The sequence below is a fragment of the Lissotriton helveticus genome, chromosome 8, assembly GCF_964261635.1.
Source record: "Lissotriton helveticus chromosome 8, aLisHel1.1, whole genome shotgun sequence".
Classification (NCBI taxonomy): domain Eukaryota; kingdom Metazoa; phylum Chordata; class Amphibia; order Caudata; family Salamandridae; genus Lissotriton; species Lissotriton helveticus.
In genome coordinates, this window is record NC_136069.1 from 1,190,114,957 (window position 1) to 1,190,131,055 (window position 16,099).

Consider the following 16,099-nt stretch of genomic DNA (forward strand, 5'->3'; position numbering starts at 1 on the left):
CTGGATCTCACTAACCCTGCGAGCAGAGGTGATGGCCGCTAAAAAAGCAGCCTTCCATGACAAGTGCTGCAGAGAAGCTCTGTGAATAGGCTCAAAAGGAGCACCCATCAACTTAGCAAGAACTAGGTTGAGCTCCCAAGGTGGAGATGGAGAAGGAGATCTGATTGGTGGGTAAATCTTTTTTATGCCCTCAAGAAAAATTTTAACCACAGAAACTTGGAAAAAGGAAACCTGTGTGGGGGACTTTCTGTAAGCAGTGACAGCAGCTAGATTAACTTTTATAGAGGAAAACTGAAGGCCAGATTTGGCCAAATGTAGCAAATACAGTAAGATCACCTGCTCTTGACCCCGAAAGGGATCATGACCATTGTCCGTACACCATAAGTAAAATCGCTTCCACTGGAAAGTGTGCAATTTTCTGGTGGAAGGTCTTCTGGCTTCTTTGAGTATGTTCATACAGTCAGAAGGCAAGTCTAAGTGTCCGTATTGAAGGACTTCAGGAGCCATGCCGTCAATCAAAGGGATGAGAGATTGGGGTGAAACACCTTCCCTTCGTTCTTGCGATGACAATTCTGGACGGCATGGTAACCTCCTGTGTGGAACCTCTGATAGCTGAAGAAGGCCCGGGTACCACCACTGACGAGGCCATTCTGGGGCTATCAGTATCATTCCGGTGTTGGTCCTGTAGAACTTGTTGATCACTGAGGGAATCAACGGGGTTGGTGAAAAGGGGTATAGTAATGTCCAAGACCATTTTATCAAAAGGGCATTCCCCCGTGAACCTGGTTGGTGTAGCCTAGATGCGAAGATGTGGCATTTTGCGTTCGCCACGTCTGCAAACAGATCGATGTCTGGCACTCCCCATTGGTGGAAAATGTCTTGCGTGACTTCGTTGTTGAGCACCCAGTCGTGAGCTTCGACGAAGTCCCGACTTAGGGTGTCTGCTTGGACGTTGAGAGTTCCAGGAAGATGAATCGCCACAATGGTTAAAATTTCTTGCGAGAAGCATTTCCAGGTGGTCTGAGACTCCAGAGAGAGAGGACTCGACCTGGTACCCCAGTTTGTTCATATAATACATTGTGGTGGTGCGGTCTGTTTGAACCAATAGGGAGGGAGACTGGAGAGAAAGGAACAGTGATTTGAGAGCTAGGTGTACGTCTCCCAGCTCTAGAAGGTTGATGTGATACCCTTATTCTGCCTCTGAACAAAGCCCTGGTACTTGGAGTGGACCCATATGAGCCCCCCAGCCATGGAGGGAAGCATCCATGAAGACTGAGTAGGAGGGTCCTGGTGAAAAGGAACTCCCTTCAGTAGATGGGATCGCTTCATCCACCATCTGATGGAATCCTTGGTCGATTGGGGGAGAGAAACACGGTCCTCCCAGAGGCCCGATATCTGCATCCACTGGTTCTCAAGAGATTGCTTCAGAGGACGCATGTTTAACCTGCCGTTTGGTACGTTGAAGATGCCTGATGCCATTGATCCAGCAGCGATGACACCTGTCTGACTGTGGGATGCTGATAAGAATTGTGACATTTCTCTAGGATTGAGGATAACCTCTCCTCCGAAGGACACACAGTTACCTTTGCGGTATCCAGGGAAGCACCCAGGTAGTGGATCTTCTGGGTCGGGTTGAAAATTGACTTTTTGAAGTTGACTTGTAGGCCCAGCTTGCTCAGTAGTTGAAGGCAGTATGAGAGATGACTCTGAAGCAGAGTGGGGGATGAGCTCTTCAGGAGCCAGTTGTCTAGGTAAGGATATATGAATAGCCTTTGTTTGCGAAGAGAAACTGCCACCTCTGCCATGCATTTCGAAAAAGTTTGGGGAGCTGATTTGAGCTCAAACCTTGAATTGGAAAAGCTGCAGAGCCACTTGAAATCGCAGAAATTTCCGATGTTTCTTGGACACCGGAACATGAAAGTAGGTGTCCTGCAGGTCTATAGAATACATCCAGTCCCCTTGGTGTAGATGAGGAAAGATTTGGTGCAGCGCTAACATCCAAATATTTTCTTTGCGGATGAATTCAATTAAAAACCTCAGCTCTAGTAGTGGTCTGTATTCTCTGGTAGGGTCTCTTTTCTGTACCAGAAAATATCGAGAATATATTCCTTGTCTTCGTTACGGAACAGGGACTGTTTCTATGGCATCTTTCTGAAGAAGACTGTTCACCTCCCCTTGCAACAAGTGGTGTTTTTGAAGATATGTTTCTGGCGGAGGTACTAATGGAGGTGGGGATTTGAATCTGAGTAAATAGCCATGCTGCACAATATTCAGCACCCACTTGTCCTATGTTATTTTTTTACTCTTCTGGATGAAACAATACTTCCCGCCACCGGAGGGGTTAACAGGCATGGAGGAAGCCATAGCTCATTGCTTTGCTGGTAGCTTTGTTGTAGAAGAGGACTGTCTTGCAGCTCCCCTTCCTCTACCAGGCCTTCTCTGATGGTAGTGAGACCTGGTTTGATTTTGATGCTGAGTGAACCAGTGAGGGGTTTGAACCCTCCGCTAGAAGGAGCGCCGGAGGTAGGGACGGAACTTCAGTCAAAATTCCTTTTGCTTTTCCAATCCGACATCTTTTAGAGTGTCCAACTCTGTTTTCATTTTGGACATTTCATTGTCCGCAGGAGATCCAAATAGAGAGGAGTCATTGAAAGGGAGATTCACAATTCTCTGCTGTGCATTCGGTTTCAGCCCCGTAAGACGCAGCCAGGCTAAGCGTCTAGAGCAGATGCCATGGGAGTAGCCATGGGCAGCCAGATCTGCTGCGTCTGCCACTACAGTAATAACTTGGTTTGCCATTAAGCCACCTTCTTGCAGGATTTCTTGAAAATCTTGCTGATCTTCTTTCGGCAGCTTTTCAGTGGACCGTGACAAGGAGTCCCAGAGTGATTTGTCATACCTCCCCAGGAGAGCTGAAGAACTAGTCACCTTCATCACTGATGCAGAAGTGTTACACATTCTTTTGCCCACAGAGTCCATGTTTTACTGTCCTTCTCCGGGGGAATGGAGGAAGAGGCTGTCGCTGAATGTGCCTTCCTGCCTGCCGCCACTTTGACTGAGAATGGAGGCTGATCCGATCAAAGGAAAAGCGGATCCTGATTTGTGGCCTTGTACTTCTTAGAAATACGTGGGGGAGCTGAACCCATGGTAGCCAGAGTCAGAAGAGTCTGCATCGCTGGTTCTAGCAGCCCTGGGACTAAAGGGACAAAGGTCTTTCAGAGTATCTGTGATGCAGGGTCTCAAAAATGACAGATGTAGAGACTGTCGGTGCCGACATGTTAATGTTCAGTTTGCTGGCATCCCGGCATAGAACCTCATTAAAAGTCCCTATATTGTCAATTGGGGACACTCTGGATGGAGGTGTCACAAACAGAGTTGGAGAATAGTCTCTAATGGAAGACCTTGAGGAGGAGGACCATGACGGTGACCTTTGTCTCCTTTTTGGTGTGGAAGAAAGACGAGATCCTGATTGCCCTGTGTCCTGGATTGTGAGCGTCGAGCTGACGGAGACCTAGCCCTTCCCGGGGACCTGAGTGGAGAAGCCCTCGTGGATGCAGTAGGAGGGGGGTCCACCAGAGACTCTGGTGGGAGAATATGTTTGGGAGAAATCCGAGCCCTGACTTCTGTGTGGAACCTTCCAGTGTTGTACGCTCTCTAGACATCTTGGGGAAAGATTGACAGGAGAAGTCTTGTCTCCCGGAACCGGAGATCCCTCCGGTGTAATCTGTATGATGTTAATACCACGGGATGATGACCCTTCCCTCGACGTCGAACATATGGTACTCAACGCCGACCTCAACCTTTCTGGCACTTCTCCTGAAGTGACCCCAGGGATTTTATCCCTCAACGAAGAACGATATCGTGCCGATGACACGGAATGTACCGACGTCGACAGCTCCTGCGGGGAGACACATGAGGAATCTTGTCTGTGCGAGGATGTCCTCAACGTCGGTCTCTTCGATGTCGACTGCCCATGGGACTGTGATGGAGTCCTCGACGTCAACCGTCTATAGACTTTCTGCAGTGTCTTCGACGTCTACCTCTTAGACGGTGATCGTCGTGACGGACGTGGAGTCCTCAAAGCTGACCGCCTGAAGGTTTGAGAGTCTTCGCCGTTGAACCTCTCGACGACGACCTTCGTGAAGGCAGCGGCGATCTAGACGCCAACCGGTGTCTCGACATCGATGGATGTTTCAACATCGTCTTAGGTCTCTCGGGACCAACTTAATTCGAGCCCGAAGTAGTATGCCTCGACGTCAACTTACTTTTCAGCGACTGAGGTTCTCGGCGCTTCCACAGCGAACTGTCCCTTGACGTTGTTGCATGCCTTACTTGCTTTTCTGACGTCGATCTCGATGCCAATGGCAAACAATCAAGAATCTGCTTCCTTTTTGACGCTGAGGAAGCAGCTCAACCCCGTTTTCTGTGTTTTTCTTGAGAGGAGGGCTCTTTGAAGGCAGGACTGATCTCAAGACCACTTTTAGAATGTCCTTTTCCTCTCTCCAGCAAGGCATGAAGTCTAATCTTCTCTCTGTCCTGCAGAGTTCTTCTGGAGAATTGCTGGCAGTAATAGCATTTCTCTGGATTGTGGGAAGATGGCAAACCCACGATGTACAGAGAATGAGGGTCTGATTTTGCCATTTTCTTCCACATTTGTTGACTAAAGCTGGCATTTCTGACAGAAAATAGTTGTTAAATTTGTCAGAAAATAACTGAAAACAGTTATCAGCAGTCACAAATGTCGTATAAAGATTAAACAAACCAATTTCTGACTAGAAAGAATCAAAAACTGACGAGCTCCAGCTCCAGGATCCTCACAGAAGGTGCCTGAAAAAAGAACTGACATGTGACCTGTGGTACATGAAGGGAGCAGGGGGCTCCTGGAGGTCTTAAAGGCACGATGTCCAGGTTCTTGGAAGCCTTAAAGCAAAGGTCCCAATTTTTTTGTAAATACTGTGACTTTTTCTTCATCTATGCAACCTATGGGCTAATTGTCTGCTATTGCCGGTTTCTTTCTCTGAAAATAAAGGGCTGTCTTGGAACACTTTTGGAGTGTATGTTCTCTATTACAGTATTTATATGTGGAATTATTTTCATTCGATGAGAAATTCATGCAATTTTGGCATATTAGCCTATTGGAACTATAATAGGTTGCATGTTTATGTATGTATACATGTATATATGTATGTTTTGGAAGTACTCTGTACTGGTTTGTCTAAACATACACATATATATGTATTTCTATATATGCTACGGGGTCCCAACACGTCGGCAGGAATTATTCAGTGCTTATGACTTTGATGAGTATCCCCTGGAAGAGAAGCTTACTTTACACACCCACTAGTTAGGGGTTTCTGTTGGGTGTCACTTCCCCAATACTCATCTAAGCCTAATTGTGACAGGGATGCCTTTAAGTTGGTTAGTCACTTCATTCTCTTGCCCATGTCCAATTCTGGTATTTCATTAAAAGCACTAAAATAATCTTCAAGGTCCGGGGAAGACTTCAGTCTCCGTCAGTATAGCACCGGCCTTAATTTAGCCCTAACCGTAATAGATTTTATACATGTCCCACAACAAAGGGAGCAATGGCGTGCGTATAGGTAGATTAAACATTGATGTTCTAAAATAATTTTCTGCATTTGCCAGGGTTGTCAGCAGAGTGTGTCCCTACAACTCAGTTCCATATGGGGCGCTCCCTACAGTCTTAATCTAGTAGATGTTAAGGGCTGGCGATACCTGCCTTGTTTTTGCAGAATTATAGAGCCACAGTATCCCAGATGCTTGTTGGCATACGTTTATGCTACTTTTCCTGATTTTAGGAAGCAGGCACATATTCCATGTTTGCCTAAAGCCCAAGTAATCAAAATCCCACATTCTGTCCAGACTGCGGCCACCCAAATACGATAAACCCTTTGAATGTCTTTTGTGGGTCTATGGACATAAATTTGGGTTTTCCCTGGTTTATTTCCAGACACCGATCTGCACAGAAAATTGCAAGGTGTCCACTAAGGTCTGTAGATCGGCTGGAGTTTTGGACACCAGCAAGGTGCCATCAGCAAATAGGAGTAAAGGAATCTTACAGCCAGCAATCATTGGTGCATCACTCCTACAGTCCTCTTATTGGGCCACAACATTGTTTAAGTACAGGGAAAAGAGAGTGGGAGCTAACACACACCATTGTGGTACCCTCTCATATCAGTTCCACGAGCTCGCCTTGCTGTGTCCAGTGTCCTTGCACGTAGGTGTTTGAGAGCAAGCAAATTAGAACATCTAGCAAGGCTGGAGGGATCCCATTTTCTTTCAGTACTTCACAGAGCTTACTATGAGGGACCAGGTCAACTGTGGATTTTAAATCCACAAAACCTCATATAAATGGGCTTTCTGTAGGACTACTGTCTTCCAGTATAGAGCTAGAAATGTAAACACCTGGTAAATGGTGCTGAAGGGTTTTCTAAAACCTGCCTGCAAACACGACAAGGCATTATAATCTTCTATCCATCCGTTAAGCATGTTCAAGATCTGTCTGCAAAATACATTCTGGGTGGCAATTATAAGGATAATGTGTCCATAGTTCAATAGTAGATCCTTGGAACCCTTTTTTTTAAATGGGTACAATCTCAGTGGCTTTCTAGGAGATGTGAATCTCTGCTCCCTCAAGTATCACATTTGAAAGTTTATTAACATAAATAGCCCAGTTCAGTGTCAGCAATAAAAAGGTCCCCTAGGATCCCATCAGGGCCCACAGATTTACCTGCCACAATATTCTTGATTGCACTTAAATTGTACTTAAGATCTAGAACCATTCAGGATTTCATGGTATTTCTCCCTTGCTTTTGTTATATTTTGCATCTGGTTCCAAAGAAAACCTTAAAATTATACAACTATATTGACCATATCATGCATTTATTTGTTGACATATTCATTGTTTTACAAAGAAATATGGCATCTTGCTTCCCTGTTTGAAGTTCAGTGCAAAAATAAAGAATGTTGGTGTTTGCACTGGAACGTTCTGCCTTCCGAGACTACAAACATGGAAGCAAGATCTGCAACCTGATGTCTGCCATCAAGCTAGGGGAAAGGATATGGTGTATCTGACAAAGTTGTCAACTTTGAGGCTGGGGAACCATGTTCGAATTTTAGTGCCAGCTAAGGGCAAATCACGTAATCTTTCTGTGCATACACAATATGAATATGTCCACGTGTAAAGCGCTCCAACACCCTCTGGTCGAGATACTGCTATATAAAAACTGCAACAAAAACTAAAAAAAGTCAGGGAAGGGGACAAAGGCATCTGGCCTCACGGCTCATCTACTGTGCTGGGTGAGGGCACGGCAATGGAGGGTGGGGGACAAGTACACAGACAAGGCAGCAGACAGAGCCAGCTATGGAAGATTCACTCTGTAGAGTGACTCAACAACAACACAAATCGCTCCCAAAACCGCGAGCAGGGTAAGGAAGCAAGTACTAGGGCCATGCACTAGGAAAAGGTCACATGCAAGAAGAGGGAAGTGGCTACTGCAGAGCTGACCAGCAGGAATAAAGCAATTGAGAGTTGGTGTGAAGCCATCCAATGGTAAGTAATAGGCATCCTCCAAGCCCTCTACCAGTAAACAGTGCAGGCGCTGCCTAGCCGTGACCTAAAAAGGCCAGTTGGAGGAGTACCTTCAGGACCTTGCTGTCCTCTAACCAAGCCATTAGTTTAAAGTGCATGACATCCACGCACTCATGCCCCTGCAGGGGATGACTATTCTCTCTCGGTGGGGTGTTCTCTTCCAAACTGCCACCCTAAAGGGACTGCTTTCACTCTCCACTGAGAGGTGAAGCGGTGATTCCTCTATGCAGGAGTACTTTGACACAGCTGGAAAACGAGACATTTCCAGTGAGGGGGCGCAGACAACTCCTAAGATCCATCGCTCAAAAAGAGTACCCCGTCCAAGGTAACTGTAGTAATGATGTCCCACGCTGTAGATGTAGTTAAGATGTTTATTAGAAGATATGCAGTTAAGTTGGTATAATGGCCCCACCAGGAGCATCCAGCATGATGCTCAGCCCAATGTCAACTGTCAACCTCAGCCCACTGAGACCCAACATTCTCTAGTGCATCATAGCTGTAACATTCTACAAGCTGGACTGGTAGTGGAGAAAGCATGAATACATAAATAAGATGTAAGAATACTACATCATCCCCTCTCTTCCACAATGAAAACAAAAAGGAAAGAACGCTGGTCAGAAAGAACCAAAGAAAAGAATACTACATTATCCCCTCTCTTCCACAAAGAAAAATATGAAGGAGAGAACACAGGTCATGAAGAATCAAAGAATGGAAAACAAACAGAAGAACATACTCATCCTCCTTTCCACAAATAAGAGAAAAACAAGAACCGAACAAAAGGAAACAACAAAGAGGAAAACTAATCTTGAAGATATCGATGACTAACCGACAGACATACCCACTGGCCAGAACAGGCATGTAAGAAGGAAAGACATAGTACAAGATCAAATAAGTGAAATTGTTCAACTCTCAGGAATGTGCAATAAATATACCACTTCACGAGAGTGTAAACAATTTAAAAACATGAGAATATGGATAGAATTAAGACAACAATAGATGTCAACATTACCCATCTTCCCACCATAAAGATAATATAACAAGATGGATAGAAACATTTCCAAATTCTTGACCCAAAAATGAGGGCCTCTAACGCAAAACCTGTCTCTAAAACAAAAGACAGTTAATGTAAGAATAAGGATAATGGGACTGAAACCCAAACCTTGCCTCTAAATTAAGGACTAGAATGAAAAACAAAGGAAAATGGGACTCTAACCCAAAACCTGCCCCAACGAGGGACGGTGAAGATGCTTCCCATGTAGAGAAACTTCATGTAAAAACTGAGTATATGGGACTAACACCCAATACTAAAAACGTAGGTGGGACTAACACCCCCTAAACACTAAGTATATGGGACTAACACCCAATACTAAAAACGTAGGTGGGACTAACACCCCCTAAACACTAAGTATGTGGGACTAACACCCAATACTAATTACATAGGTGGGACTGGAACCCCCTAGACACATACACTAGAAAATTTTAAAAAAAACAAGAGGGACTGTTACATGAGCCAATGCAAAAGGTAATGTAATAGCGAGACTCAAGAAAGGCTTAGGCTGCTGGACACACAAAACTAAGGGGAAGGAAATAAGTAAAAAGGTGTGCACAACCTCAACTGAAAGAATACAATAAATGCAAGGAAACCAGCTCCTAAGCAAACAAATCCCTTAAGTAGAAGTCCTAGCGCCAAACTAGCCATAAGAACAAACTTTTCATCACTCAAACTCTCACTAAGCATGGCAGATTTAAAAACTGACCCAGTACGCTAACTATGTACCTGAAGAATAATGTATGGCATTTATAACAGCAAGAAAACATGTGAAATAACCCACGTGCCAAAAGACAAAGTAGTAAGTAAACTGTATGCAAACAATTAAACGTTAATCAGGAAGATAGCGATACTATGCAGTAAATAAAGATATATGTGCATTTTTAAATAGTACTGTAAAATGAGTAACAGGAATATAATTCTTCGACAGAAAAATATATTATGACAAAATCGTAAAATTAATTGTTCCATATGTTGAAATAACTTGAAGTAACTGTTCCTCGTGAAAACAAGAAGGTGCTGGTGAGCGATGTCTCACCCGATTTGAAGAAAATCATGTGAATACTTTTGGCTAAAAAGAAGAAACCAGTACCTGTGAGGAGGCTCAATACAATAATCCAAAGCAGGAGAAGATGGTATAACGCGGGATAATACCCGACAGCATTGCCAAGCAGAAGACAGGAGATCAACGACATTCTGTACTTTGGTGTGCAACAGCTGCTAAGAAAAAGACGAACAAAAGGATGCATTGGAGATTCAAGTCTAAAATGGAGGCACGCTTGCTGACGTAAGCCGGGTGGTTCACCGCACGGTAAAACAGCAGGACGTCTAATCAGCAGTGCAGTCAACGTCACTGTGGAGGCCAAGAACACGGGACGATGGTAAGTGCGCACTTGCGCTCGTGGCAATGTTTGAAAAAGTGAATAACGGCAGTTGGCAGGAAAAGAAAACGGAGGACTGTGGCAAAGTGTAATTTTTAATGTAGATTAAAGGTCTCACCTGACTAGGCTCGTCAGTAACCATTAAGTGTACACAGTTAGCGAGAATTAATTAAAATACAAAGGAGGTCAAATAAGCCGTTTTCTTTTTTTTTAAGATCCATACAGCAAGTTGAATTCGGTCAGCTTCTCATTTTTTTTGTTTTTTTTTTGTTTGTTGACTCGAGAAAAAAATTTTCGATGACAGTTTCAAGTTGAATTCAGTCAGCCTCTCATTGCTCTAATGTTTGTTCACTCGAGAAAAATATTCGATGACAGTTTACTTTCCATTGTCTCAGCCAATAAATCCTACGCTTTCATTAAAGCTGAGAAACATTAGTTACACCTTTTATCCTACTAAACACGCTTCATGAAATGTTAGATCTTAGGATAACAGTCAATTTAAAAGTGGAGTCACAATTTGTAACGTGGATGCCTTCCGCCCAATAACGAATTTTAAACCCTTAACAGGTGGCAAAATCACACACACAGCCCCTGTTTACCTTCTTTACTTTAGGTTTTGACGGGTTTCTTTTGAAGTGAAGGGTTTCTTGAGACTTTGAAGGCTTCTGCTTGTTAATTGATTGTTCGATGTTGTAGCACGTCTGTTCTTAAGCTGTCCGGTGAAATGGACTCTGGTGGGGCAACAGGCGTGTCTTGTCTCTTTTGTAGGTTTCTTTCTTGAGAGGTTTCTTTTGTTTGTTTGCTTGAAATTAGTTGTACTTCATCAATAAAAGTGGTAGGTTCGTTGATCCATCGTCGCCATAAATAATGTAGTAATGATGTCCCACGCTGTAGATGTAGTTAAGATGTTTATTAGAAGATATGCAGTTAAGTTGGTATAATGGCCCCACCAGGAGCATCCAGCATGATGCTCAGCCCAATGTCAACTGTCAACCTCAGCCCACTGAGACCCAACATTCTCTAGTGCATCATAGCTGTAACATTCTACAAGCTGGACTGGTAGTGGAGAAAGCATGAATACATAAATAAGATGTAAGAATACTACAGTAACTTACTCATTTTCTCAAGTGGCTCTTTCTCTGAAGAATTGGAGAAGTGTGATGGTTCTGGAATCCTTTCAATTAGATTTTGAGTTTACATTTGCTTTTCTGTCTCTCAGACATGCTTCCCCCCCCCCCCCAAAGAAATTGTTCTTTAGTATTTACAGTGGAAATAATACCAGAAAATCCAATTGTATTGTGATATTAAAAGGCCACACTTTGCACATGAAGTAAATATGAAGCACATGATTCTCTGCCTTTATAGGTGACTTTAGATAATAAATTAATTTACAGAAAGCACATTACTTTGAAAGTATATCATGCTTTACCTTAAGTGCTTCCACCCTGTGACAAAGCATCTGAAGTAAGGACTTCTGATCTTCTGCCCAGCGAGGTGGGGTTTTTGGAGAGAGCTAAGGAAACAAATGAATTAGGATAAGCAAAGAACACGTTTGTTAAGATAATTCCACATGCTTAATAGATAACCTTCAAATTTTTTCACCCAATGAAAACTCTAGCTCCCTCGTCCTCATGAATCAACACCTCCAAGGAGGCCCAACCGGAGGCCCAACCACCGACCCACCACCAGACAAAAGGTGGGAATTGATGCTGCTCCAAGTTTCTGTCATGAGTCAATTAGGGTGATGCTAGAGCACAATATGACAGACTTCTGTCCTTTTATTCATTGAGGAACTGTTTGCAGTTCTAACAAATATTATTTATAGCATCAAGCGATACACACAGAAATATTAGCAGACAGCAGCGGTCACAGAGTGGTAGACTGATGAAACAGGACAGAAGCAAACATTACAAGGTAGAATCTTTAAGCATGCATTCCAGGAATGACATTTGTGCAGAACCTTCTACCATTATAATAGCATTGAAGTGCTTTGTCAAGCTGGGAGCACTTTTGTGCATACCTAGGAGTTCCTTAAATAATGTCTGTTGGTGTTTGACTGTCAGGAGGTTAAGAGAGAGCTTATAATATGTTTAATTTAGAAGAGGCTTTCCAAGGTCAGTGTGAAAGTAGAAGTAGTTTGATATTGATAAATCTTTGTAGCATCTTGTGTAAGGAAATACTATCTACATTATGTGCATATTCAAACATTTGATGGTGTTTAAGGAAGGGGAGATTAATTTATTCACGGCATCGTGTTTCCTGATGAAGTAAATGGGACATGACATTTTATTTGAAACTCTATAAAGGAAGTGGTGGCTTTGAGTTTATGAAGACAGTACCAGATAGAACAACCAAATAATTCAAATAATCTGAAAGCTTGAAATGAAACATGGAAGTCGGGAGAAGTTTGACAGAATGTAGGCTTGGGAACAAGTCCGGCAGTTCCCAATGGAGGGCTCGATTCACAGGGGTCCTGGGAGCAACCCAGCACAGTTTTCAGGGAATATGTTGCAGGGCTTGTGCGTTGCAGGTCCTTGTGGTTGTCGGTCTCGCCAGTTGAGGGTGCAAAAATCAGGACAGCTGGGCGGACTCTGGAAGTGGGTCTCTGCAATGCTGACGTCCCTTGACAGCTGCTCGGTCTTGGTGTTGTTGAAGTCCGGTTTGGACTCAAACAGGCTTTGGATGCTGCAAGGGGTCCGATACCCCGGGTTGGTCCTTGTGTCTTAACACTTGGTGGGGAGACTGATCTGATCTTCTGGAGCATGCCAACCTCTTCCTTGGTGGCTACTGCGTCAGTAATACCAGGGAGTAGCAGCACCATAAACCAGACTCTGCTGTTTTGGTGCCTGTTGACTGCAGGGGAGTAGCTCCTCTACTACAAGGGAGATTGCTGGTAATTTGTGAAGGGCTGGCAGTCTACAAGAGTTTGTTGTATAGGTTCAGCTTCAGGATGAGTTAGGTTATTCTTAATTGTCAAGATTGGTGCTGGAAGGCAGGTTTTGGCCACACAATTCATTTTAAATCTTTTTTCTTGTGAGGAAGAATTCTCTCCTCCCCACATGAGGACCCAGGGAGGTCTTTGAGATGTGTGCCATAAACAATAAGGGTTAGATAGCTATACACACACACACACACAACATTCTTCTCATCTTGTTTGCGTGTTAGTTCCTCCATATACATAGGAAAGGTGCTGAAGATGAAAAAGTGAGCACATTGGTGAGAACTTGGCAATTAGATTCGGGTTGGTTGCTTACGAGAGGCATTTTCTATATTTGTCCACTGGACTAGTCTCAAATGTAGAGCATAAACAGAGGGGGTTTCTAGATGAATACTAGAACAGATTCCTTCCTGAATGGTTAAAGGTGATCCCCTGTATTAAGAATTAAGTAAATGTCCAAATGAACAATATTTGTAAAGCGCAAACAATTACCCGAAGGTGTCAAGGCACTGGGGGCCATCAGGAAGATTAAATGAGCTATTGTCCAGAGTCACATGGTGTTGGGCTGATATGCCGCCGGGATCGGACCGTGAGCCAGTCACCCTGGCCACTGTGCCACACCTCTTCCAAGTATGCTGTGTGTACCAAGGGCTTTGTTGTGATTAATTGGTTTGAATGGAGGGCGCCCTTGATGCATTTCCCTTTATAGCTCCCCACGTTTGTAGAGGCAGGGTTTGGTGCACAGTCCATACTCAGGTTGGGAGCACCCTGTGTTTGTAAATACCCCTCTCACACCAAAAGGACCCTTGGTGTCATGCTTCATCATTGGGGTCTTCGCACCCCTCTACGGGATGCGCCGTGCTTCAACCAGCGACTACGCGGGAGCACTTGCAGCTGATGACTATGTGTGGTGTGTGTGTGAGGGTTGTATTTATGTGCGTGAGTGGTGGGGTTATACGGCGAGTGATGTTTTAAAAAGGGCCTGACTCGTGGGGTAAAGAAACAATTTTAATCAGCCCCCGGGCTGGCGCTATTAACAACGTGCAGAATATGGAGGTGTATTATGCAGGGCAATGTGCATTACCTCCCATGTGTGTGTGTCGACATGTTTCGGAGTCTAACCTCCTTCTTCAGGACAGGGTACACAAATCCCCACCTTACTCACGTTTCTCTAGTTAAAAGATGATGTTCTTTATTTTAATTTTTGTTTATATACGACTGACTAGGGAGAACGAATCCATCTATTTACTCTCTCTCCCCTCTTTGGTTTTTTGGTCTGTTGCACAGTCCTCAGCAAGTTTTCAGATCTCGTTTTCGCAGCTGTTCTTTGTCTTCTTATTCCGGGCCAGTCAAATCTGAGTTTCTAGCATCAGGGGCGCCACTTAAATACTTAATTTAGAAACGTTAAGAGGAGTGACAGGTGGTAGACAGTGGGATACTCTCTTTTAGGGTGACTACACCCCCACATGACCACTTCCTGTGGGAAGTGAGCATAACCCTGACCCAATGAGCCTAACTCGACCAAAAACCAAGATGTTCAAATTATAGTTTTCATGTTCAGATCAATTAGCTCACCTTAGGGCTGGAACTGGCCTGATAGTGAATACACCCGACTAGCTAATTTTCCCACCTAACCTGGTGCTAAATGGGCCTGGGGCAGGTGGTGGTGTTGTTTCCCCAGTGTGGGGGAAGCCTGGGTCACATATCAAAGGCAGTGAAGGCCTTTGAAGCCACCTGCCTTGATTTGCTGATAATGAGCCATACTGCTTGGAGTCATTGTTTCTGCCCTCAGAGTGCATGGGCTCTCACCTGAAGAGTGTCACAAACCTGTCTGTGGTGGCAGGCTGGTCTACACCAGTCAGCCAGCACACTAGAGGTTGGTAGGTTTTTAGGGCTTACTTTTAAATGCCCTCTGGGTGTATGTATCCATCACTGGAATAAGGGTGGGCTTATTAATACAAGATGTTGAATACCAAACATCTTTGGGTTCAGTGAAGCCATCATGTAGCTGGTGAACGTGTAACCACCAGTGCCCAATACATAAACTCAAGATGGCTTCCCTGTTCACTGGTAATGTCCAGCAATAGACTTGGACATCACTGGTGCATATCTGCTCATGCAGATATGTCCTCACATGTAATATAATGCACCAGGCTATAGGGCTGTATTGTCTGCTGTAGGTATGACATATATTGCATGCAGTGCCAGCCGGAATGGCACACAGGAGGTAAGCCATGTTGTGTCTTCACTTTTTGTCTGCAACATGTCATGCAGCTGCAATGGAAGTTTGCATGAGTGTGGGAGGGTTCCCTTGGGGCGGTACAACATGCTGCAGCCCTTGGGAACCCTCTTCAGCATCCATGCCCTCAGTACCAGGGGTACTATTTACTAGGGACCTACAAGGGTGATAAGGTATTGACTATTGGGGGAACAATAGTACAGTTTTAGGAAAAGAGATTTGGCACTGGGGACCTGGACATCAGGAACCCAGTGCCCTTCTATCAAAATTGCATAATTTACCAGGCAAAAAGGGAGGATGACCATGTCAAAAAGGGGCCCTTTCCAACATGAGGCATATCTTGAGACATTTAATTCCTGCAACTGATCAGTATTGATAATTCATCTACACAAAGTCACAATCTGCATTTCTTAACTAGAGTCTGACAGGGGTATGAAATCACTAGAAAAACAGGCTTCACGACATTCACTTAATTGGGTTGAGCCACACATCAGCACTAGCTCTAAAATACCTTGGCCATATATTAATATTTCATTGATTTGACTTGCGGACCATCGTGCATACAGAGCTTCAACGTGTGCACACCATGGCTGTGCAGTTTCAAAGATGAACCTTTCACTTTCAAGCAAGTCAAGTAACTCTGTATGAGCAGTTGATGTAGTCGCTATAAACTATGAAGATCAGCGGACGACAGAGTGTAGATATTTATAGACGGATCACAAACAGTGCCTGTTAAGAGAGAACTTGTAGACCTTTCCACAAGTGATTTAGGAGGGCATGCCATTTGGAGTGTTTTTTATAGAATTTGGACATAAAATGTGTTTTACAAATATAGGATATTGCAGTTTGTTCTGCATACCTACAGAGGACTGCATTAAAC

At 44.0% G+C, this 16,099-nt stretch overlaps 1 protein-coding gene across 2 annotated transcripts in view; it reads right to left on the bottom strand.

Annotated features, from left to right (window-relative positions):
* The window catches only part of LOC144773229 (E3 SUMO-protein ligase RanBP2-like), an 827,846-nt gene that overhangs the window by 383,509 nt on the left and 428,238 nt on the right, over positions 1–16,099 (bottom strand). For both annotated transcript variants that reach the window (XM_078658128.1, XM_078658127.1), the window contains exon 17: positions 11,472–11,555. In XM_078658128.1, coding sequence (XP_078514254.1) covers positions 11,472–11,555 — 84 coding nt within the window. The remainder of the gene's footprint in view (positions 1–11,471; positions 11,556–16,099) is intronic.